At 39.4% G+C, this 24,643-nt stretch overlaps 1 protein-coding gene across 4 annotated transcripts in view; it reads right to left on the bottom strand.

Annotated features, from left to right (window-relative positions):
- Positions 1-227: 227 nt before the first annotated feature.
- Positions 228-24,643, bottom strand: part of LOC146374308 (kinase suppressor of Ras 1-like) — a 61,625-nt gene continuing 37,209 nt past the window's right edge. For 3 of the 4 annotated variants that reach the window (XM_084950309.1, XM_084950308.1, XM_084950311.1), the window contains 18 exons: positions 17,666-17,813; positions 16,018-16,414; positions 15,638-15,801; positions 15,452-15,518; positions 12,424-12,507; positions 12,263-12,324; positions 10,871-10,983; positions 10,540-10,714; positions 9,703-9,757; positions 7,663-7,708; positions 6,284-6,544; positions 5,992-6,188; positions 5,695-5,791; positions 5,224-5,357; positions 5,001-5,132; positions 4,451-4,586; positions 2,882-3,012; positions 228-2,240 (listed from right to left, as the gene is read on the bottom strand). In XM_084950309.1, coding sequence (XP_084806435.1) covers positions 2,159-2,240; positions 2,882-3,012; positions 4,451-4,586; positions 5,001-5,132; positions 5,224-5,357; positions 5,695-5,791; positions 5,992-6,188; positions 6,284-6,544; positions 7,663-7,708; positions 9,703-9,757; positions 10,540-10,714; positions 10,871-10,983; positions 12,263-12,324; positions 12,424-12,507; positions 15,452-15,518; positions 15,638-15,801; positions 16,018-16,414; positions 17,666-17,813 — 2,481 coding nt within the window. In that variant the 3' untranslated portion in view covers positions 228-2,158. Of the gene's footprint in view, positions 2,749-2,881; positions 3,013-4,450; positions 4,587-5,000; positions 5,133-5,223; positions 5,358-5,694; positions 5,792-5,991; positions 6,189-6,283; positions 6,545-7,662; positions 7,709-9,702; positions 9,758-10,539; positions 10,715-10,870; positions 10,984-12,262; positions 12,325-12,423; positions 12,508-15,451; positions 15,519-15,637; positions 15,802-16,017; positions 16,415-17,665; positions 17,814-24,643 lie in introns of all 4 variants that reach the window. The other variant, XM_084950310.1, reaches the window with a different exon arrangement.

Below are 24,643 nucleotides of genomic sequence, written 5' to 3'. Positions count from 1 at the left end.
GAGTGCTCCGATTACCACTGGGACCACCGTTACCTTCACCCTCCAGATCTTCTCTTCTCTGAACCCTTAGTACTTCTCCAGCTTCTCGTGCTCCTTCTTCCTGATGTTGCTACGGCCCTCTTCTTCTGCATCTCTACCACTACTATGTCCAGTTGGTAGTGTAGATTCATTTAAAATAAATGTATGGCTATTTTTACAAACACTGTTATAAAATAGTGAACACCAAGTCACTTATCAAAATATCAAGTTTAATGTCTTAAATTGTTCAGACAAAAAGCCTTGAAAGTATCAACAAAAAACAGAAAAATGGAAACAAGAAAAGGAAAACAATCCACCAACAACAGTCTCATACATAAATATAGTACCAACAAAAACATTTTAAAACTCAACCCTTGCTCAAACATGTATAAAATACAACGTGCAGTAAAATACTGTATTTACATATATGCATTAGTTCAATTTTCTCATCATAGATTGGGCTTTGCCCTACTGGTGAAACCATTACATACAAACACTTTTGGTGAATGTACAGCCTGAGGAAAGAAAACTCACAAACACAACAGCCATGTCTTGCTCACTAATACAAATTGCGCAAGGGTGCACTGCTTCTTGTCACAATCTTCCTTATACTATAATGAAAACATTCTTTCTATTACTGTGCTTCCGCTTACTGTTGTCCTATAAGAAGTTAAAGTAGACAGATAACTTGTATCTCTTCTTATATCCCACTGTGGGTGGTATCACTCAGTGGTTTGCCCTCTGATAAATTAATGATGACTAATCAGGTGGCAGTGTGCGACAGCTGCATTCTGTCAAGTGTTGTTGGAGCACTGCAGTGTCTTTCTATCGTGGTTTCGATACCACAACATTCGTCATCTATTCATAACTACTTAGCTATTTCATAGCTTCAGGGAATCTTGTAAAATTGCAACAGAAATAAAAAAAGCAAAGTTGTTATTTTGAGGGAATCGTTTTTCCAAGGGTCAGTTCAATCATCTTTATCTTTCATTGTGCCAAAGTGGAACATAAATAGTAACTCATATCTGTCTGTGATATTTATTACTTTGGTAGAGAGGTAAATGATTTCCGTGGTGCCTTTCGCACTAAAGTGAACTCAGTCTAGGCAAACACTTTCAGTTTTGGAGATATATTATGAATCAAAGAGGCAGAAATTCCACATTAGAACAGTGGTAGACTGAGAGACTGTTTGAGTCAGACTGTTAATGCTAAAATTATATCTATATTCATATTCTTCAGTGTGTAGAAAATTTGTAAAAAACAAAAAACAACAACAACAACAACAACAAAAAACAAAAAACAAACAAACCAAAAAGCAGTTTCTGCAAAGAGCTGTCGGTTTCTCTCCACTAGATGTCACTAGATTGCAGCCAACTGAATTTTGTTTTCTTCTCTTCCAATTCAAGTACCTAATGGTAGCTATGGTGGCTGCTGTAGGACAATAAACTCTGGAAAAAACTAAATCAACAACTCAAGATTAGAAGAAGATTAGAAGAAATCTGCACTGATGTATTTTATTGGACTAATTCTAAGTTTATGAGACTGCATCATAATTACATAATAATCAATGTATATTTATAAGCACAACACTTTTTCTAGTAAGTAACTTAAAAAATTACTGGGTGTATATTGTGAACTGACCCTTTGAAAGTAAACTCTGGTGGAACCCTTGAAGTAAATTGTATTTTAAATTAACTAAGAGCTGAAACCAGCAGCTCTTAGTTAACTCAAACAGCCATGAGACTATGCCTACACTCACATTTAAACATATATAAGAAGAATTACATTCACTGAAGGTTGGGCGTTAGAAATGTGGGGGGAAAGTAGGCACACAGGTTAATCAAGGGAAAAGAGATAAAGATGAAAGCAAAGCATTTTTAGACCCAGGTATTATGATGTCACTGTTTTCAGTGGTGTCCGAAATTACTTCCTCATTTACTTATAATCTATAATCTTCATTCATTTCAATTACATTTTGAAAGGGCTTCCAAACTCGTGAGCAGAAGTGACATCCCTGACAGAACTTAAAAGGTTTCATCTGCTGGTTTTCATCTAGAATACAAATTTTGGCTAGTGCATGCATAATATCCGATCTTATAGGAAATCTGTCAGAGCTGCATCTTTCATATCATATTTTCAGTCAATTTAACAAGCTCTCACTGCCTAACTTAGTGATATGCTGATGGCAGTGATGTCTCAGGCATTCACGATTTTCCAGTGGCCTTAACCAAAATAGGAGTGGACCCAGGAGACAAACAGGAATGTTGGAAAACAAGTAAGCAAATAGAAAGATAAGGAAACAAGATCATAGATAAAGATGGAAATGCAGGACCCAAAGGAAGCCGTCAGGAGATGAGGCACAACAGGAACAGGCCAAGGTGAATCAGGCAACATCCAGAGAAGAGGAAGTTGAAGACAGAAGAAAAAGAGAAATGCAGTACATTACAGACTGTGATAAACACTATCACGTATCAGAAGAAAAAGTAAAGATAGTGCCTAATTTACCAGTTAAAGTAGAAAAACTGCATTTACTTGATACATTATTCATTCGTTCCTCAAAACAAAACAGTAGTCACATTAAAAACAGTCTAAGTATGTACATATATATCATTTGATCATCAGCAGGCCAGCTTTACATTTTTCACATTTCTTTAAAAAACACTATTTACAGCATTTTTGTTGACTGATGGTGTAATGGTTCCTCTTAGCTTCATAAAATTTCAAATTTTTCTGAAATGAAAATGAAGATTTTGATGAGCAATGACTAAAAATAAATAGGTAAACATTTTGAATGTTGATGTTATATAGTGTAGTGGGTTGGTTCACCCAGATTATGAATTTACTGTCACTCCATGACACTTACTCTGTTGTTTTCCAGTGTCCAGGGTGAGAAAGCCTGCGGTTGAGTTTAGGGAGTCTGTCCAGCATGCCTGCTAGCTGGGTGAAAGGTGGCCTGTCATCTGCCGTAAGGGACCAGCAGGCAGACAGGATCTCCTGTTGGGACGGTAGGTAACAGATAGAACATGGTGATTGGTTGGTAATCAAATTTTAATCAATATGAAAATAATAATAATATAATCAATATTAATACTTTTAATACTTTACACGTGTTGCTATCCAGAAGATGCCTTTTAAGAAAAGATTTTGCTTATTTCAAGACAATGCTAAACAAAATTTGTTGAGAACTGAAAACATTTGATGCATGGTGATGAAACTGAAATTTTACAAATTTATGCCTTTGCTTTCTTTCTTTTCTTTTCTTTACTTTTCTTTTTGATGTCCTCCGAAACCCGAGTTGCTGCTTCAGCTACCGCCTGAACCACATTTAGTTTGGCCTTTTGGTACCCATCAGCTTCCTCTGAAGTCCTACAGGCTAATCCAACCTGATAGGACTCCTTTTTCAGCTTGATGGCCCCATCACCACCACGAAAGCCATCAACCACTTAGGAGCAACAGCTTGAAACAAGTCCTTGGCGGACGAAGTTCGCCGTGAGTTCCAAAAGCCTATGGAAGCTGTAGGGCTGTCTTGGTTGACACGGCTCTACAAACATCGCATAGAATTCTGGGGTGGTGCCTCTATATTGGCAGACTGGGGTGGCGGTTCCTATCTTTAGGATTGGGAACCAGAAGGTGTACTCCAGTTACAGTTACAGCAGTTACACTCCTCAGCCTCCCTGGAAAGGTCAATGCTATGGCACTGGAAAGAAGAGCTTGTCTGTTAGTTAAACCTAGAATACAGGAGGAACAGTGAAGATTTCATCCTGGTTGCAGAACACTGTACAAGCTCTTCAAACTCTTAAATATATTTGGAGGCAGGTGAGAGTTTGCCCAATGAGTCTACATGTTTTTTGCAGACTTGGAGAAAGCTTTTGCCTGCATCCCTTGGAGTGCTCTCTGAGGGCCATCTGGTCCGTAACTATGAGCCATTTGGTCTCTGTACAACTGTTGGTCTGCCTTACTGGCAATAAGCTAGAGTTGTTCCCTGTGGGTGCTGAACTCAGCTAGGCCTGAATTGGACCAGACCAGTGGTGAAAGTAACAGCTACATAGCCCATGTGTATCCTAGAACCGGATGTTGATGTAGTGGAGAAGTACAAGTAGTTGGGTGTAACATCAACAACAGTCTAAACTGGGAGACCAGCACAGAAGCTGTATAAATCACATTGAACAACTCTACAATACAACTGTGTGGCAAGGAAAGATGTGTTCGGTGTTTTATTTCTACCATTCGCTCTTACAACACTAGTAATGTCATTATGCTGTGCTGTGTTGATGTTGAAATGCAATACTTGTGATTATTATGATGATTATTATTAATACTGCTGTTACAACAACAGCATTTCCCACATTGGGAACAAAGAAAATATATATTGTAAATTGTTGACAGTTACCAACAGGGTCAGTTTTTTCGTAGACATGATCTTCAGACTCACCGTGACCTCCTTGCCCAGATTGGACTCTAACAGCACATTCTTAATGCCTTCATTACGACCCACTAGCCAGATTATAGTTTCCACAGGCTGGTTGGTAATTGGCCAGTCTCGCATCTGCAGCTCATACCAGATTGTGCTGGAAATGACACAAGATCCTTTCATGTACTACATTCTTTTACATTTTCTTACATCATGTGCTCAAATATGCAACATGGAGCATGAATAAAATAGAAACAAAGGTTTTAAAAAACTGTGTGCAGTTCTAGCTGAAAGTTGCACATCATGTCTGGATAGCTGAATTCATGGTTCTACAAAAACAATTTTACTATGTTAGCTGGCAACAGTAAAAATCCTGATTTAACTTCGAGAAAACCAAACAATTAAACAATTGTTATGTACCACAGAAAACACAAAAACAAGCTAATATAAAATTATAACAAAGTAAAGGTTAAGAACCTAAACAAAGATTTAAAAGGCAGAACTGCATAATATAAACTATAGCTTCAATATCACATTAATAGTTTCTAGTATAAATGGCACTAGTCAATACCCAAAAGCATAAATATCAGCAGCTTTGGAGAAAGGCAGCTGGTCCTCATCAACCTCTGGGCTCAATTTTCGAACAATTTCTGGAGCCAGGTAGCAGATCCAGCCCTGTGGTATCCGCAGCACATTCTTTCTTCTAAACACAGAAACACAGAGAAGAATAATTAGGAGAAAAAACATGGCTCACCATAAATTTATTGCCTAGATGCAGTTTCTTTCACTCTTACCTGCCTTCTTGTACCACACCAGACATTCCAAACAGGCCAAAGTCTGTAATCACCACCTTGTTTGTGTCATAGAACACATTCTTGGACTTCAGATCCTTGTGAATGATGCCTTTAGCGTGAAGATAACCCATTCCCTGCAACAAACAAAGATTTTCTGAACAAAAGATATTCCTACATTCACAAAAAGAAAATGAAGATGACCCAACAGTAGATATTTTTAGTTTATATGTTTAAAGCCTCGTTGTGTAGATTTTTATTTTACGTGTGACACTAAACTTTTTCAAATCGTGGCACTGGCGATGAGGGGAAGCACCAAAACATGCTGAAGTGCAGCATATTTCAATCTTGACATTGTATCCAAAACAGTACATTTTCCTACTTGTTATATAATGTACATAGTGTATGTTTGGCATTTCTTGGCTACAATTCCATCTTATTTATCAACCAATAGAATATGCAGGTATTACTTACCTTAACGATTTCCTGTGCAATCTGTCTGGTTTTATTTATGTCCAGCAGGTGACCTCTTTCTCTTACAACAGAATATAGAGTCAGACCCTTACAGAAACTGCAGAGGAAACACATGCAGTATGGTTACAAAATAAACATCACATCACAAAAAGTCAAAAAAGCAGCAAACAACTTTTTGTATAGAACTTTATATACAACAGTGCACATATGCACTTGTGGTTGGAACCGCACTTGAAATGGGGGGAAGCCAACATAAGTGACAATGCAGTGTTTAGGTGAGCAGTCATGCAGCAGTACCTGGTGATAATAGCAAGATGAGGAGGAGCCATGCATGCACCCATGAACAGGATGACGTTCTCGTGCCTGGTCTGCCTGTAGTTCATAACCTCTTTTTTGAAGACTTTCAGATGATCCTGATTGTTGCCATCAATCTCTAGAAGGCGAATGGCCACCTCACCATGCCAGCGACCTTTATGCACCTTACCCCAGCGACCCTGGACATAAAGCCAAAATTTAAATAAAAATAATGTTTTTTCTTTTCATTTTTTGAACAGGATTTTATATTTCTACGATACAAATCTGCTTTCACCTTTCCAATAAGCTCTCCCAGCTGTAGTTGCTCATACGGGATATCCCACTCCTGGAGGTAGACACTGGTCTGGCTGACCTTACGAGAGATGGGGACCCCAGAACGGCCAACAGCCTGACGGCGGCATATAGAAGAGGGCAGATCATCCAGACCATCTTCATCATACTCTTCCTTGGAATAACTCTTTTTTGTGTCAGTCTGGTCAGCTTCTTCTTTATCCATAGCTGTGTAATCTTCCTCTCCTTCCTCTCCTTCCTCTTCCTGTAACACATGGCAGAAGAATGAAAGTGAACACTGATGTTAAACACTTTGATATCTATTACTGGAAATAGCAGCACTTGGTATACAAATGTGAAATAGGTATTGCAGTCTTGTAATTCTCCATTCAGACCAAAAGTATTTTGGATAGTTATACAATTCTTGTGGTTGCTGGAAGAAATATTTGATGGAATAAATAACATCCATCAGTATGAAGAGTATGAAAAGATTGCTCCACTGGGATGCTGCTCCCTTTTAGCCTGGAAAGTTCATTGTCATTAGGAGGAAATGTTTACCAATATCTTCAAAGATAATGGCAGGCAGGAAATGAGCTTAAGTTAAATAAAGAAATATAATAAACCCAACTAAACATCCCAGCAAATCCATTACAGGCTAGACCTCAATCCAATAGAGATACTGTGAAATAACCTCATATAGACAGTCACACTGGGTGTTGTATGAATCAGCTGGATCTGAAGCAGTTCTGCGAGGAAAAAAAACGTCCCGAACACTGGGTAGGTCTGATATTAATATAGCCAACACATCATTTAATGTTTCCACCAAAAAAGTACTGCTTAATGGGAATGTTCAATACAGGACCTCTGGTTATGGCTGTAGGATCATTAATGAGAAGACACGAGGATGGGTCTCTAACAAAGTACTAAATACAAGGTCTGAATATTTGGAATAGGATAATAGAAATGGAACAGTTTTTAATACGTTAACAAAGCAGCCCAAAAACTTGCTTTTGCTGAAGTATTGTGTGTAGATTTGTGAGACAAGAATGACTTGAATCATTTGAACAAAAGGCTGAAAAATAACAAAATTTGGAACATTTGAAACAAGCTGAAAAGTTACCAAATGGATATCAGTGTCAGAAAAAAAGGAACATGCTTTAGCACAGTGCATTGGCAAGTACTGTAAACCAAAGGAAAATGACATGAGTAAAATATACATGTAATGGAGACAAACCAGCAAATCACATCCTTTTCCCTTCATCTTTTTAATTTAATATACTGTAATCCAATCCAATCAAATTTTATTTATAAAGCACTTTAAAATACCCAACACAGGACCAAAGTGCTGTACAGAAAATAAGTTATGTGGCTTCTATTACTCACCAGTCCCTGTTCTGTGGCTGTTATTTGTGTCTCAGTAATCACCATCCTGAAACCAAAGAAATTAACAAGAATTCACCAAAATTTGTAACAAATTAATTTATCTTTAGAATAACTACATTTGGAAACTTGCTGAGAGCTACTGGCTGCCAAAACGGCTCCTCTTTCTCCTCTTTCCATGTCCCGGCATTGTGCTGGGCAGCAAAACTATTTTGCTCCAAACCCCCCTGGAGCCTTATTTTATAGAGTTTGCATGTGTGGCTTTTATCCAGGTGCTCCAATCCAAAAACACCGGCCCGCATAAAGAACTATATTGTCAGTGGCTGGGTCTCTGACCCAGCATTTTGAGTGTTTTTTGGTAAATTTGTATTTTCTTAGAATAATATGTGTAGTTCTGGTGTTGCATTATTAGTTAGGTTTTAGTTGAGCCTATTCTAGTTTAGGTCCATCTATGTCCTCTTCTGTAAGTCTGTTCTGGTTTCCTTTATGCAGTCTGCCATGTATTTCGTGTCAGCGTATTTCATGTTGTCTAGTTGGTGCTGTCGTTTCTACGTCTGTGTTTCCTGTTGTATTTTGAAGGTCTGGAGTTTCCTCGTTCAATGTGCTTAGTTTTACACTTCCCCTCTGGTGTCACTATGTTCATTTGTGTCAGCCATTTCCCCATGTGATTCCACTTCCCCTGATCACCCCTTGTGTGTATTTAGTCTGTGTGTTCCATTCTCTTTGTCAGAACGTCTGTGTTTCCACGTCTAGTCATAATCATAGAACTCATAGTAATCTTAGTTGTCACCGTTATCATGTTTGATCAGAATTTTCAGTTAGTTTTCCCAGAATGGGTTCGAGTTTAGTTGTCGTTCTTGTTTTGGGCTCTGTTCATGTCTACCAGTCTGAATAAAACAGCTCGCTTTTTGTTCAAGGCTCCGCTCCGTCACCCCCTTTGTCCGCACCTCATTTTCACACTCTCGCAGTCAGCTCCTGCTGACCGTGACATATATGAACAAATGGCTTACAGTGTAAATGCCCTAAAGCTAGAAAAATGTGATGTAAGATTCTACTTTATTCTCCTGCAAGGAGGCAGACCCAGGAATGGAGTTTCCTAAAACCACAAATAAAGGTGGTCAGTATTTTGATAGGATGTAACATCAGCAGAAACTCAGATGCCATGGTAGATTTGTTTCCAACTCATGTTATCTTATGAGTTTTACAAATTCAAGAAAATTTTGTAAATAATCTATTTGTGTGCTCTCTACATAGCAATACTGGATTTTTTTAAGAGAGTTTAAAAGAAAAACCGTAATGATATACAGGTCAATCTAACAATACTTTTAAAAAGAAATCTTAAAATTTGCATTGCTCTGGTGGATAAAGAGAGTGACTCACTGTGTCGATATAAAAAGAGGAGGAAGGCTGTAAAACCTTGCAAAAGAGTCCAATGCAAGTCAATGTCATTGAAGCTCACCTCTGTTTAATGACAGATGGTGAGTTGTCGAAGATATCCTCAAATTTTCTGCCAGTTAGTGCTGCCATTTTTGCTGTTGTTAGGTGCTGCTAACTTGTGTTAGTGAAACTTTCTTTTTAGTGGAACAAACACTTCAATCAGCTGTTGTTCACACAGCTCATAGTAAACTGGAAAGGGGAGGGTCGCATGTCTAATCTCGTGACAATAAGCAATTGTGACAATATTGGGGATAAATAAGTATGTTTATATACACGTAAGCTTTCATGTGTTAGAGACTTCGATTGAGGTAAGGAGGAAGAGGATGAGGGGGAAATAAGGAAGGAGAGAGAGCAGCGGTGGAGGAGGAGAAAGAAAGAGAAAGGAGAAATATCAAACTATACCTACAAATGTTAAATATACAGTTTGAAAGAGCCATTTGTGAACTTTAAAGTAATTTAGAAAGTGTACTATGTAAGTGGACTGTTTGGTAAAGCACTGCTACTGTTTGAATTCCTACCAAATCGGACTTGAACTCATGATAGTAAGTATATGAATGAAATAAAAGTGCATCATTGGATCGCTACATGAATGTTGTATTCTCTCACCCAGACTCATTGTGACTGCCAGAATGCTGAACGCTGTATGTGGAGGCAGGAACATCTGTTGAAAAACTCAGCTTGAGAGCACTGCACTACTACAAAACTACTTATCATCATTCAAAATTGATGCTTGGATACTTGCAGTACATGACATGAGGACAAAGGATGTTAAATCCAACATAGTTTGAAGCTGTCAAACTATCACGTTTGAGCATTTAAAAATGTTTTTAACCAGTTTGACAATAAAACACTTTACAACAATTCTTTGAATGGTTCAAAGACAGATCATGATGCTCACATGCTCAATCATTCACTTGACACTTTTAAACATGAAAAACTGGTTTTGCCATACAGCCCAGTTTTAAAATAAAAGTTGGTTATTCTCAAAAATCTACATAAAAACAGATTACACTGATTTTCATATCATTTTAAACTTATTTGGAATAACTCACCAAATATTTTTTTTAATTATGTATATTTTTTTAATCAATATTTTTTTAAAACACAAAAGGTTCAGTTTAAGGTATACCTGGAATTCTCCAGCATTTTTTTTTACAACTGAAGAAGCCTCTTTGATGAGAATTGAAACATCTTCATAAATTAAAGATGTCCAGCTGTCATCTTTTTTTCAAGCTCTTAAGACTCACAGGGCTGTAAACATTCCCCTAGTCCCACATCTCAACAAAGTCTTCCTGACAACAAATGAGGCCTTATTTTCCACAAAAACACACTTTTCACTTTTGTTAGAGATGTAATTTCTACAACTTTAATATTTAATTGAATTTATAGTTAAATATATAATTTCTAAGAGTGAAACAATGCTGTCTTTATTACGTTGCATACCTGGGAAGTTGAAGCGGTGGTCCCAGGAGCTCTGTGGTGATGGGTTAGGTGGTGGGGTGGCACTTACGCTTGGAGGGTTACTCTGCTGGAAATGTGCTGGAGAGGAAGGTGTGGAAGAGGTGGCTGATGACGGGTTACTGCTGGATTCCAGCTGGTTAATACTGGGGACAGGGTCCTCCAAACACACAAGGAGTCCATTATTTCAATTATTTCACATTATTTATTTCTTGCACACTGATCTCAACAATCTTCTCCATTTCAGTATTGAAGAATAGAAAGAGCTACAGCAGACCTGAATGAGATATAACACATATTAGAAAGCTGCACTTACCCTTTTGGTTAGTGCCTTTGGTAAGGTGCCAAACTGCACTGAGACTTCGGCTGTGTGATCAATCCGATTGTTGATGTCTGATGGTACCGATTCTGCCCTACGCATCCTTGGCACTACCGGTCAGATAAAAATACAAGCTTTGAGCTTAAAATATTTTCAAAACTTTACAATTCCTAAAATAAAATAAACAGGCCCTAACATGTTAGATTCTTGCTGATACTATCCTGCCCATTATAATATCCTTCCTAATATGCTACTAGTGTAACTGTCAAAGCTAATGGGAGTCCATTACAAAATTAATAGCATTGTTGCCAGTAATCGCTAGACTTGAATCACCTGGATGATTTGTCTACAGACATTACTAAGTACTGTCATGTGCCCTCATCTTCCCTTACTTCCCCAGGCTGGGTTTGCATCTCCTCCCGAGGTCCATGTTGTAGTGTAGAGCGGCACCAGTTGTGACCTGGCATACCCTTTGTTACTGATTTCTAAGAACTACAACTGACCACAAAGAAAAATATAATTTCCATAACAATTTTCCTAAAACTACAAGTTGTAGAATATTTTCCCACTTATAGAACTGAAAAAAAAAAAAACCCTGTATACCCACTTTTATCTAACATATTTTCCCTTACCAAAAAAACCCCACATTTCAATAGAGTTATATAACAAATCAATGGTAATCCCAGTATGTTTACAAATTCACTAGATAACAGACTAACACTTTCTTTTTTTTACTCTCCTTTACTCATAGAATTGAGCAAATGATCAAGGACTGCTGGCTTGTAGGTAGCTAAATTTAAGTGCACTGGCTCTTATTTAGCACTATTCTACTGTATCCGAGTACTTAAAGCATTTATACAGCATGCCTCATTCACCCATTCATACATGTACTTTTTTTCTACGCAAGTGCTTTCTATCTAACTTTCACACACATTTACACTCGGCTGACTGTGTCAGAGAGCAACTTGGGATTAGTATCTTGCCCAATGATGTTTGGCATGTAGACTGGAGTATACAGGGACAGAACCACCAACCTTCTGATTAAGGATGACCTGTTCTACCTCCTGAGCTACAGCCCCACCCATTTCTGAGCTCTGGATAACGGTTTCATCACAGTCAGGACTTTCCATACTGATATATGTGCAGCTGTGAGTAAGCGCATAACTATTTGCCTGCACTGCTGTGCATGTGTTGCACATGCATGAAATGGACCGGGTAGTAAGTGAACATAGGTGAGGATGGCCAACTGGTCACTGGTCAGGGCCACGAATGCTGGAAATTGGCCCGTTCCAATCTCTAACCAGTCTAACCAGGAGATTTCTAATGTAGTCTTTAACACCACTAGACCAGTAAAGTCACACATCACTAAATTATTTTGATGTTGCTTACATGTAGCAAATGATATCCGACATGAAGGTGCATCTTTGGTACACTTGTTATGGCACTTTAACCTGTGAGGAGAAGAATACTCTAAATAATACACTAAAGAAGTCATGACAAGTTGTACTGCAGTCTGACAGAGTGCACGATCTTATCTTTACAGTTCTTACTTGCAGTGTTTACACTTGACACCAAACATCATGCTCTTAGAACAAACTTGACATGTTTGGGAGAGCCAGGACTTAGTCGAAAACCTGCAAAAGAGAAGGAGAACAAATATGACAAATATATTGAGAAATATGTTTAAGAATTTAGTCAGGTGATAATAGATGATGAGTAAAACCCTAGCCTTAAATTTTGTGACTAATCTAAATGTAGAATTTTAATTTAATAATAATTTCATTTAGAATGACTGACAGTGTAAAGTCATATAGTAACTTCTGCATGCTGTGAATACAAAGGAATTCAGGAAAGAACAAAAAACATCTTATTCATCAAGCTGTTCTTAGAGCTTTTTTTTCTTAAGCTAAAAAACGTAAATTTCTCCTGATGAAGCCAAAGGCATGATCACAGGTTCAAATATCATTTCAGTCTGCTAATAAGAATAACATTTCATATGTAAAAAGGAGTATAGTATTACATGTAGTATAGAGGAGTCCAGTATAGTACAGTATGAAATAAACATACTATATGTTTACATAAAATCTCACTCAAATTGGACTCAAAGGCTATTTCATGGGCAGGTATGGGCTATTCCTTCATTCCTTCAGATAAAATCAAGATCAACCTCGACCAGACTGACAGCAAGAAAAAAGTATGGAGAAGGTGTGAAAGGGCTCATGAACTAAAGCATACCACATCATCTGTAACACGGCGGAGGCCGTATGATGGCATGTGCGTGCATGGCTACCAGTGGCTCTTGGAAACCCGTGTTTATTGATGATGTGACACAGGACAGAAGCAGCCGAATGAATTCTGAGGTGCTCAGAGACATACTGTCTGTTCAAATCCAGCTAGATTAGGCGGCCTTTCATAATACAGATGGACAATGACCCAAAACATATAGCCAAAGCAAGCCAGGGGTTTATTAAAGGAAAGGAGATGAATATTCTTGAATGGCCACCTGATCTTAACCCAATTGAGCATGATTTCGCTTGCTGAAGACAGAAAGGCAACAGCAACTGAAAGCTGCTGCAGTAAAGGCCTGGCAGAGCATTAAAAAGGAGGAAATACAGCATCTGGCGATGTACGTGATTGCCAGCAAAGGATTTTCAACCAAGTATTAGCCATTGTAAGTAATTTATTCAATTACTTTTAAACCCCTGAAATTAAGGGATTGTTTTAAAAAAATGTTCTAGTTCCTCACATTGTTATGCAATCTTTTTGTTTAACCCACTGAATTAAATCTGAAAGCCTGCACTTCAACTGCATTTGGGTTGTTTCATTTAAAATCCACGGTGGTGATGTACAGAACTAAAACTAGAGAATGGGTTTCCTGAAATAATGCAGTGTGAATACTGACAGCTGAAAGGTTTGAGTTAGACTTTTATAATTGCTCAATCTTGTACAGCAGTGTGTACACTGAATATGCTGACTCATTCACATGAAAGCCAAACTGCAAAACTGTTGAAAACTGAAGTTCACACAGAAGAAGAAGTTTCAAAGTTTCAAAGTAGCCAAACATCTTTAAAATGTACACTAGAAAAAGCTAATGACAAAAGAAAATTTAGAATCATCAAATAAATCGGAATGAATATTGAAAGCTGATATTCTTTAAATCACTTGAAGAGTTGTCTTATGTGTTTTAAACATCTAAACCCAAGAATCTTAAAATCTTGAAAGAAAAAGCAGAATATCTGCATGTCTACTCTAATCTGCTGTGTGTGCAGATCAATGACTTCTTCTCAAACAGGAAGTCAGTAAAATAAAGTCGAATGGACAGCAGAATCTTGTCAGCGGACAGTGTGACAAACACTTTAATCGAGTGTTCGTCAGCATCTTCTTAGCAGAGGTGGTGACATGCCACATTCTGCTTTTGTTGCTTCCTCTCAAACAGGAAGTCAGTGACCCACTTGAAAGTGGAGCTAAAGTTCACAAAAAGCCTGTCATAAGATCCTGCAGAGTCCAGATTCTCTTTCACAAGAGGGCTTATTCAAATCTTTGGAAAGTCATCAATTGACACTAAATAACCTGCTGAGTGTGTGTGTGTGTGTGTGTGTGTGTGTGTGTGCAGGTAAAGTAGTTTTTAATCTTGAACTGTTTTGTGAGTTTTATTTTCAGACCAGGTCCATGTTAGTGGGGAGATACAGACAGACATTATATTAGGTTAGATGAGTTGAAATGTGGGGGAATCCACTACAGACAGGCAAATGGTTTCAGCTCTAATCATCCAGCCAGAAAAGATGATTCAAAAAGTCATCTACTGACCCCAACTTCCCAGATTTGAACCACCTAGCTGCTGAAGACAAATCCACCAATAAAAAATAAGCCTGGAGTTAACTGGCCAATCAGAATGCTTTATCCAGTTACTACTGCCATACTGTTACTCTGTGGCAAATTCCTGTCAGATTTCTCTCGGTGCACTGGTTGAAAAACTGCTTCTAAATTCAAAACCGTAATGCCTAAAAATAAATAAATAACTTTTTAAAACTAAAAAAAAAAATACAGAAGATGGAATGATAATAATCATAATAAAGATTAAGGTAACAACAATACTGTGAATGGTTATCTGCATTCACACTTGCACAAAGATTATGCAGATGATATCACTGATATCAAGATGATATCAATTTATTGATAAATGAATGTCAAAAGTTTTATGTTTTTAGTTCACTTTAGCTTCAGTTTCCAGATTTTATGTTTTATGTTTTGAAAATGTGTAATTTTAATTTAGTTTACATTTTTGTTTTAGCCGTTTGTTTTTATATTCTAAGTGGTATCTCAAAAAAAGCCTAATATGTTTTAAGAACTACTGTACAGACAGACCACTTCATGTCATGTAAACATCCCAGACTCGACATGCACCAATTCCTCCTGATAGCTGTTGTGTTAACATTTCCTGTTTATTTTATTTGGCTTAAGTTAGATGCTCAAAATATCGTTTCAGTTAGTTTTCGAAACACAATATGTAAAATGCATCACCTGCAGTGGCCATAACATAACATATGATAACTAGTTTTTTTCAAACTGGTTACTGACCTGTGGGTTACAGCCAGGCCAATGTCTCTTCTTATTGTATGGGGGGAACTTCTCTGCATGGCTAGATCTGTGAAGGATATTAGAAACCAGCATATCAAAAGAAGAGATTTTGTCAAATTGATACAGAGAAGGGCCAAAAGTCTATGTGAACAGAAATCCACTCCGGTAGCTTTTATAGAAACTCACTGTCCAGTAAGATGGGGGCGACGGGCATCATGTATGGAGCTGAGGCTGGGACAGGGCCAGGTGTTTGGGCAGACAGCAGAGGTGATCTTAGACCTGAATCTTCAGGACTGATCCCAGAGCCGTTGATCTGAATAGCAGCCAACACTTTGTTCTTCTTACAGGTCCTGCAAAGACACCGACAAATTTGTAAATTCTACGGTGAAACCTCCTTACACTATAAATGTGATTCATGAATTACACTATAAGGATAGACAAAATGATTTTTTAAAATAGTTTTCACAATTGTGGAGATAAGAAATTGATTCAGGAAAGTACATAGAAATCTTCCTGTCAAAGTAGAGCTGAAAATGTATGACTGCAGAATTCCTTCTAAAACCTACTTGTGTGTCCCAGGATCCTCGTTGCGGTTGGTCGGCTGTGAGTCATGACTCTTGTTTTTCGTCAGTGCAATATTGGGAAGCAGTTGCAACAGTTTGCGAGAGGGTGGTGGTGGTGTGTGGGAGGACTTGAACGTGTGGGTCTTTGAGACCTGTGTTAGTGAAGGGGTGCTTGATTCCAAAGAGAACGGATCACTCATGTTCTCAGCTGGTACAGTTGGTCTCTGGTCATCTGAACAGGGTACCACTGATATAGAGATGGAGCGGCCATGATTGCTGTTGGGTTTTAATGAGGTAAAAGGGCTACCAGAGCTTAAAGAGGGTCTAATAGGAGAAAAGGGACTGCTGTCCTGTTGTGACTCAGAACTGCAGGAGCCTGAGTTATGCCTCAGATCACCTCCTAGAATTAAAGACAGTTTGGATCATTACTTGTGAAATACAATCAGTCTGATCAAACTTTTAACACCTCTGTAGGAGCTGAAAATTATACCAATCCTCATTTCTTTATATTTTGCTTCCAAGGAATAACACTTTTTTCTGTATTTTTTTAAAGTGGTCATCAGCAATAGTCCTTTCAGATTTCTGTCTAAAGTTTTTCTTTTGACAGTGGCTGTTTCTTCACTCATTGTCAGTTCACTCCCTGTACCTGACCATTTTCCAAGAATCATTTGTTTTGTTTGTTCAGCAACCTGAGACTGGCCTGTGAATTACTGAATGGATAAAACAGTTTTTTGTCCAAACATAACAGGCAACCTAGCAAAAAACTTTTTTAAAATTTGAATCTTTTTAATTTTAATGTAATATAATGTAATCTTTAGGCGCTTCATTCACACATCTTTAGCATGTCACAAAAACACATAATTTGTTCCATTTTCTTTTAGCTTAATCTATGAAAAAATCCAATTACAAAAAATTTGACACACATAAAATAGTATTTTTGCACCAACAAGTCCCTAAGAGTCTTATATACTGTACTTCCATGTATGCACACATTTCAATAAATTGTTTCCCAATTTCCTTGCAAAAATATGAAGATTAGAGGAGTGGCTCATTACTTTTGAACAGTGCTGCATTTTAGTAATAAAACAATTAGTACAACACAAATGACAAGAAGAAATCCAAACACAACTAGAGACAATGGGTACATTCAAAAACTTAATTTTGCTAAAGAAGGCTCTAAGCAGAGTGAAGTGACCCTAAAGTCGCTATGCAGCAACCATAACATAAGCTGTTCAAAGGCTCCAAATGCTTAGGAAAAGAACTTCAATGCTTCATTACCTCCTTAAAAGAGGACACGTCAGCTGTCCTTTATGTGATGGCATCCTTCACAATATTACCTCACAATTCATAGCTGCGCACAATCTGACCATTCATGAAAAAAGTCAACATATGCTAGATTACATCTACCAGCCCACTGACAAAATTCATGGAAATGGAAATATATTAATTTTCTTCAGTGGAATTTAGTAAGTAGGGTTGTTTTTTCAGCATCTAAAACAATGTAGTAGCCACCGCAGATGATTAAAGTATGAATTGTAGCACTGCTATTAAAAAAATTCTTGTATATACCCCTCCCGAAATATCCTCTGATGAATTATTCTACAAATGACTCATGAAAAACAAAACATAGAAGGGGAGGTTCTTTGGTCACCTGTTTCATTAACACTCTTTAGACAGGAGAGAGCAGTAGTGAGGCGAGAGCGATCCTCTGAGTTGGATCTTAGGCGTCTCATCATGTCCTGCAGCTCAGAGCTGGACATCTGCAGCAAGCTGTCCACCGAGAGCTTCCCTGCTGCAGCCTGCATGACACAAGGATGACATATATCACCGACAGCTTAAGTTATCTACTGCTCACTCGTTTTTATTTATATGCCAGATTTTACCCAAAGTGTATTCCCATTGACTTAAAATCCAAGTATACCAAAATATAAGCAATACTGCAACCAGCAAAAATGTGTAAACTAGAAAACGAGAGAAACAAAGAAAAAATGATAACCAAAAACAGCTAAACAAGAAATATAGATTTTTAAAATTCAATTAACTTGTATTTTGTGGACTTAGAGACATTCATCCCTCTGATCATCCTGTGGGCAGCGGTTCAGGAGTACCAGGTGACTAACGTGTTATTATGGGCCATTTAGTCACTGCAGTAAGTTGGACTCATTCCAGTGAGACCTGGACTCTGTCAAAACTGCCCTTTCTAAATGCTAAATGCTATCCATAACTTTTATGAAAAGAATTTGTGGGCCAAGGTCTATGAGAAAGCCCAGTAGCCTAGGGTTTCTGATTTGGTAGCCTCAGGATCATGTTCCTGGTCTTCACAGATGTTGTTGGCCTCACCAATGAGTGACCTCCAGCTTGCACTAGGGTGGTTTGCAGCTGAAGTGGCTGGGATGAGAATCTACACCTCCAAATCTGAGGTGTAGATTCTCAGCAAGGAAATGGTGGAATGCTCTCTCTGGGCCAGAGATGAATTGTTGGCCCGAGGGAAGGAGTTCGAGTATCTCAGGGTCTAGTTCACAAGTGAGGGGAGAGTGGCGCAGAAGACTGACAGACAGACTGGCACAGCATCTGCAGTACTGCAGATGTTGCACTGGCCTGCTGTGGTAAAGAGGGAGCTGAGCGTGAAAGCAAAGCTGTCAACTAACTGGGTGATCCATGTTCCCACAATCACAATGAACAATGAATAAATGAATGTGCTTCTCCCAAAGCGTGGCTATATCGGCTGAGGGGCTTGATCATTCAGGAGGGGCTTAGCGTACGCATGGAAATTGAGAACCAGTTCTTGTAGAGAACCAGTTCCCAGTAGTTCAATTCCTTGGAATTGTTAGTCTGCTTGCCTATCGATTCTGCTTATTGGTTTCACTTGTACGTATGCTACAATCAGCTAATTTCAGTTTGTATGCGGAAAGAGGCAAATAGTGGTGCAATCTAAAGTGTGGATATGAACATTACTTTTATTTTTATTGCAAAAAAGGACACGAGAACAATGATAAACTGCAAACTGCAACCAAGACAGGAACAATGCCATTTTGCTGCTAACACAACTTCAGCTCTTTGCAAGCATCTGTCTGCATGACTGCAAACATTTTCTTCCTCACCACAGTGATTCTACTTTAGAGTCACTGTGGCGATCACTTTAAAGTCTCTTTGTGCTGGCTTCATCATTGCTTTATGCTGTTGTACTCATACCTAAATACTAAGAGAAAGATCATGTGTGTGTAGAATAGGGATTTATGTTGGTGCCTCCCATGTGCGGGTGAGGCCCAGGTTATGGTGAAGCAATTATGACTTTGTCTCAGCTTAAACTGCTGCCCCCGCAAACTGAACCCAGATAAGCAGCAGAAAACGACAGCTCACATTCACACACTGTCATTTTGGAGTGTTCCTGTGTTAAGTTGCAGTATGACACTATTTAGCCAAAAGCAGGTAGGTACTTCATTTTACAACCCATGGACATGTTGTTTCATCCCTTGTTACTCCACTATATCTTTACTCCAGCCACCTTCAGCTACTGCTCATTTCTGGCCTTTTCTGTATTCAGTTTTATATTTAATGATGAAAAAGCATGTTCCATTTAGTTGAGATCAGGCAACTGACTTGGCGTTTGAACAATAATTCATTTCTAAGGAAGAAAGCAACTGGAGGCTTCTAAGAGTCTTCTTCAGTTCCGAAATGAAAAAGCCTCTTGGATGACAGGTGAAATATAAAGAACTTCATTCAGCTTCTTTCCAAGCATCTTAGACTACTACAGTCCCAATCAAAAGTTTAACACCACTTGAAAAATGGAAAAAATCATATTTTGCATGGTTGGATCTTCAACATGCATTTGAGCATGCAATGTATTGAAAACAACACTTAAACTGAAACAGGCTGTTTTACAGCTGATCAAAAGTTTAGGAGCACGTGCCTTTAAAAGGTCAAATCTGTGCAAAAATGTGGATTCACTGTCATTTTCTGTCAGGTAGTCACACTGTCATGACGTTCTGATGGTTAAAAAGAAGAAGAAGAAAAACCTTTTTTGGACGTGATCAGGTTGGTGAATTGCATAGGCAGGGTCTCTCGCAGCCCGCTATATAACCTGATGACTTACACAGATAAAGACCTCATTTCATTACGTTGTTAAACTCTTAGATTAGCTTTGGGGTATGCTTTCAGCCATTATCCTTTTACACTAAACAGTGCTATCTGTCCACTTTTGCAGAATTTGGCTAAATCTGGATGGATAGACAGACGGACGACAGATGCAGCCTGAACTAAACTGAAAAAGCCAATTGGATGACATGTGAAGAGGCTTCTTCAGTTCTGACGTCAAGCATTTGGCTAAATCTGGACGGACAAACGGACAAACCAAAAAAATTTTTTTTGAGCGCAGGAATTTATAATTATATACAACAGTGATTTAAAAAAAAAAAAGATTTCTTCTGGCTCACTCCACAGTTTCCTGTACTCCAACTCCTGTTAGCCTTAAGACACCCAACCACTGCAGTGCCATCAGAGAACTTCTGCAGATGGCATGTTTCACTGTTGTACTGGAAATCTGAGGAGTACAAGGTAAACCAGGAATGGAGTCCCCTATTGTGCCACAGTATTACTGACCACCACATCAGACAGCGTGCCCCCCCCCCCCCTTCTCATTCAGCAGAATGATTGGAGGGTATTAAAAATTAAAAAACATGACTCTCACAATGCCACCAGTACCATCTAGGTGACAGTGAGCACACTGCAACAGGTAGGTAACAGCATCATCCACTGGAAAGAAAACTGAACAGGCTAAGACGAGCAAGAACCAGTCTCTTTAGCACCTTCATGACATGACATCAAGGCAACTGGTTTGAAGTTATCAAGATCAGAAGGACTGGCTTAATTTAATACTGGTACTAAACATGATGTCTTTCATAGCACTGGTACTTTTTCGTGCAGCAGACTCAGGTTGAAGAGATCCTGCAGGATGTCAGACAGATGGAACGGACGATTTACATTTACTTTACCTCACTTTCACTCTCGCTCCAGCCCGGCACCCGTGACGTCTCTAAACACACAGAGCCACTCTCGTCAGCGTGACCCCCCCCACCATGAAAAACGTAAGAAAGACTGTGAGACCATAAAAAAAGGATGGGGCAAGAGCATGTGACATTATACAAGTGATTGTCGGTGATCACATTGCGACAAGCACGCAAACAAAGAACTATTAGTTTGTAATGGAAAACCAGTGGATCCGAGTCGAGTCGTGTCAATCCTTGGCGAGTCAACTGGACAAGGGGTTTTTGATTGCTGAGGAAGTGTTGAGATTGGTGCTGTGTGAGGACGGGCAAGAGGGACTCCAGTACTGAACCTGTTGAAAAACAGATTCAGCTCATTGGCTCTAACCAGGCTACTCCCCTGCTGTTGTATGTCTTTGATTGAGTCTAGTGATAAGATGCATCAATCTCCACAGTCAAAGGAGCTTGCAAAGAAAAGCGTCTGGACTTCTTTAAGTTTACTTGAAGACGTTTCACCTCTCATCCGAGAAGCTTCTTCAGTTCTAAGGTCAAATGGTGGAGAGTCCCAGATATAAACCTAGTGGGAGTATCCCCCCACAGAGGGACAAAAGGACCCCCTGATGATCTTCTAATCGCCTGAGCCAAGGTGTGAAACTGGGTGTGGGTCCCAATCAGCCAGAGTTTCGGGTGTGTTCATTGTGAAACCTGGCCCCACCTTATCATGCGAATTCCTGAGGTCAGATGGCCCAGGATGTGAGTGGGCGTTAAGGCGTCTGGGAAGGGATCTCAAAACTGGATTATAGATGGCAGAGAGTTGGTGTCGTAAACCCCCGCCTCTGTTCAAAGATGGTCGCTCACAGTGGACATAGATGGCTTCTTTCACTCCTCTTTCAAACCATCTGTCCTCTCTGTCCAAAATGTGAACATTGGCATCCTCGAAAGAGTGTCCTTTATCCTTAAGATGCAGATGGACTGCTGAGTCTTGTCCTGTGGAGGTGGCTCTTCTGTGTTGTGCCATGCGCTTGTGAAGTGGCTGTTTGGTCTCTCCAATGTAGAGGTCTGGGCATTCCTCGCTGCACTGTACAGCATACACCACATTGTTAAGTCTGTGTTTTGGCGTTTTGTCTTTCGGGTGAACCAGTTTTTGTCTGAGCGTGTTGCTGGGTCTGAAATGCACCGGGATGTCATGCTTGGAGAAAACTCTCCTAAGTTTTTCTGATACACCGGCTACATAGGGGATGACAATGTTGTTGCGTCTGTCCTTCTTATCCTCCCTCGTTGGTGTCTGGTCTTCTTTTCTGTGCCTCTTTGCTGACTTTGCTCGGTTTCACAATGAACACACCCGAAACTCTGGCTGATTGGGACCCACACCTAGTTTCACACCTTGGCTCAGGCGATTAGAAGATCATCAGGGGGTCCTTTTGTCCCTCTGTGGGGGGATACTCCCACTAGGTTTATATCTGGGACTCTCCACCATTTGACCTTAGAACTGAAGAAGCTTCTCGGATGAGAGGTGAAACGTCTTCAAGTAAACTTAAAGAAGTCCAGACGCTTTTCTTTGCAAGCTCCTTTGACTACGATGACCTGGATGACTGAGAACCTTCACAGACATCAATCTCCACACCGCTTTGATGTTATTCAGCTGGAGTTTGGTCTCCAGCTTCTCTCGGTATATATCTTTAAACCTGATCAGTCCCACCATGGTATATCCTTCTGAACTTGCAGCGGCTTTTTATCCATCCTGCATGTTTGCATACAGAAGGTCCAGAGTTTTATTGTCTCTGCCAACGGGTAGAGTGCAGTCCAGACTGATACGGGTAAAATCACCACTAATGGTGATGAAAGCCTCTGGATGTTTGCACCGTAGGTCAGCGACAGTCACTTGTATAATGTCACATGCTGCTGCCCCTGCTGATGTAGTCAAAGACAATAGACTATGTGCACGTTAGCATATGCTACTTCCGGTGCGGAAACTCCTGTGGGGAGCTTTGTTTCCGGTGTCCTATTCGCGCCTTGTTTACGGTCCAAAACAAGTTAAGCAAATGAATGAATCAAGCGGCGATTTACATTTCTATAGATGTCTTGGGCATTTACCGAATATATCTGTAAATGATGTTCATCGACTTGTCGATATTTTTCACCCCGCGCCTCAGAGCAAAAGAGAAAAGGGATTCAAATGTTATATTTCTTAGTATCTGTAAACAGCGGTCCCTCGTTTATCGCGGGTGTTATGTTCTAAAAATAACCAGCGATAGGTGAAATCAAGTAGCCAATTTTATTTTTTTAACAGTGCAAAACGTTTCATGGACATCGTGGACATACAGTACTGCACTTCAGAGTCACACTGCTAGCGATCGATGCAGCAATTCTGTACTGTACAGGAGAGACGTCACGGAGGAGATCGTCTGCAGCGATCAGGACGCAGGACACAATGTGATGTAAAAATAAGCATGCAAACTTGCACTAAAAAATCCGTGAAACAGCGAGGTGAAAGGTGAACCGCGTTATAGCGAGGACCACTGTAATTTTGAAGGTAAGTCACAACATACCCTTCGTAAATACTAATGTATAGAAACCCTTACCAGCAATCGTTCATTTTTTGTGTGACTTTTTTTCACGGTTTGTTAACATGCTGTGTAGGTGTGTACTTGACTAGCTGACATCGACATAACGGGGAAACATCTGGTTTGACTATTCTTCACCTGTAGTTTGAATGCTGAACATTTGCCTGTTTAAATCATAAGACCAGTCACTATACAGAGATGTGCTTCTGAATGTGGACGATGTGTCTTCTGCTGCAGTAATGCAGTTCTGCTTGTGTTGAGTGATGTAAACAACTGATCGATCTAAACTCTTTAAACGTCAAAATTGATCATTAGATTTTTTGTGACACAACAGTGGTGAGTGTTTCCACCTTCTGCTCTTTGTAACTTAACGCGATCTTTCCGTTTTCGAGTTTTGGACATGATTTTGGAGTATATCTTCAGTAGCGATTGACCGCAAAGTAAAGCTACCGGAAATGTACAACCCCACATCCGGTGTCAAACCAGGAAGTTAGCATTTTCTCGTGCGCAGGGTCTATTACAGTGGTAAAGAATATGGGCAAATACTCTCAGTTAAAAGTTCAATGTCTAGCGAGCAGAGACATTCCTTCACAGTAACATGTCCTGGATCTTTCATCAACTAATTCATCAACTTTCTTCTTACCATTCAGCTTGGCGTCTCTGTCGCGTGAAAAGTGAAAAAGCCAGGTGCACTGTGGTCCAGGTGCAGCCATGTCTCTGTGAAGCATAATATACTGCACTCCCAATACTCCCTTTGATGTCTTAACAGCCTACCATCTTATTAGCCAGAGACCTCACTTTTCCCGTAGTGACCGATGGAACGGACGATTTATATTTTCTTCACCTCACTTTCAGCCTCTCTCCAGCCCGGCACCTGCAACGTCTCCGCTGATGTTCTTGCGGTATGACCCCCCCCCCCATCATGAAAAACGTAAGAAAGACTGCGAGACCATAAAAACAAGGAAGAAACGACTAAGGTCCATGGTTTATAAAAACTGAAAACTTGGAGAAAAAAAGACTAGATTAGATACACCTATAAATAAAATATATAGAAAAACTAAACTAAACTGAAAAAACTATGGG

This window comes from Perissodus microlepis, chromosome 14 (assembly GCF_051167445.1).
Source record: "Perissodus microlepis isolate ML-2025 ecotype Zambia chromosome 14, ASM5116744v1, whole genome shotgun sequence".
NCBI classification, from domain to species: domain Eukaryota; kingdom Metazoa; phylum Chordata; class Actinopteri; order Cichliformes; family Cichlidae; genus Perissodus; species Perissodus microlepis.
Note: the sequence above shows the minus strand (reverse complement) of the source record. Positions and strands in the feature narration are given on the sequence as shown.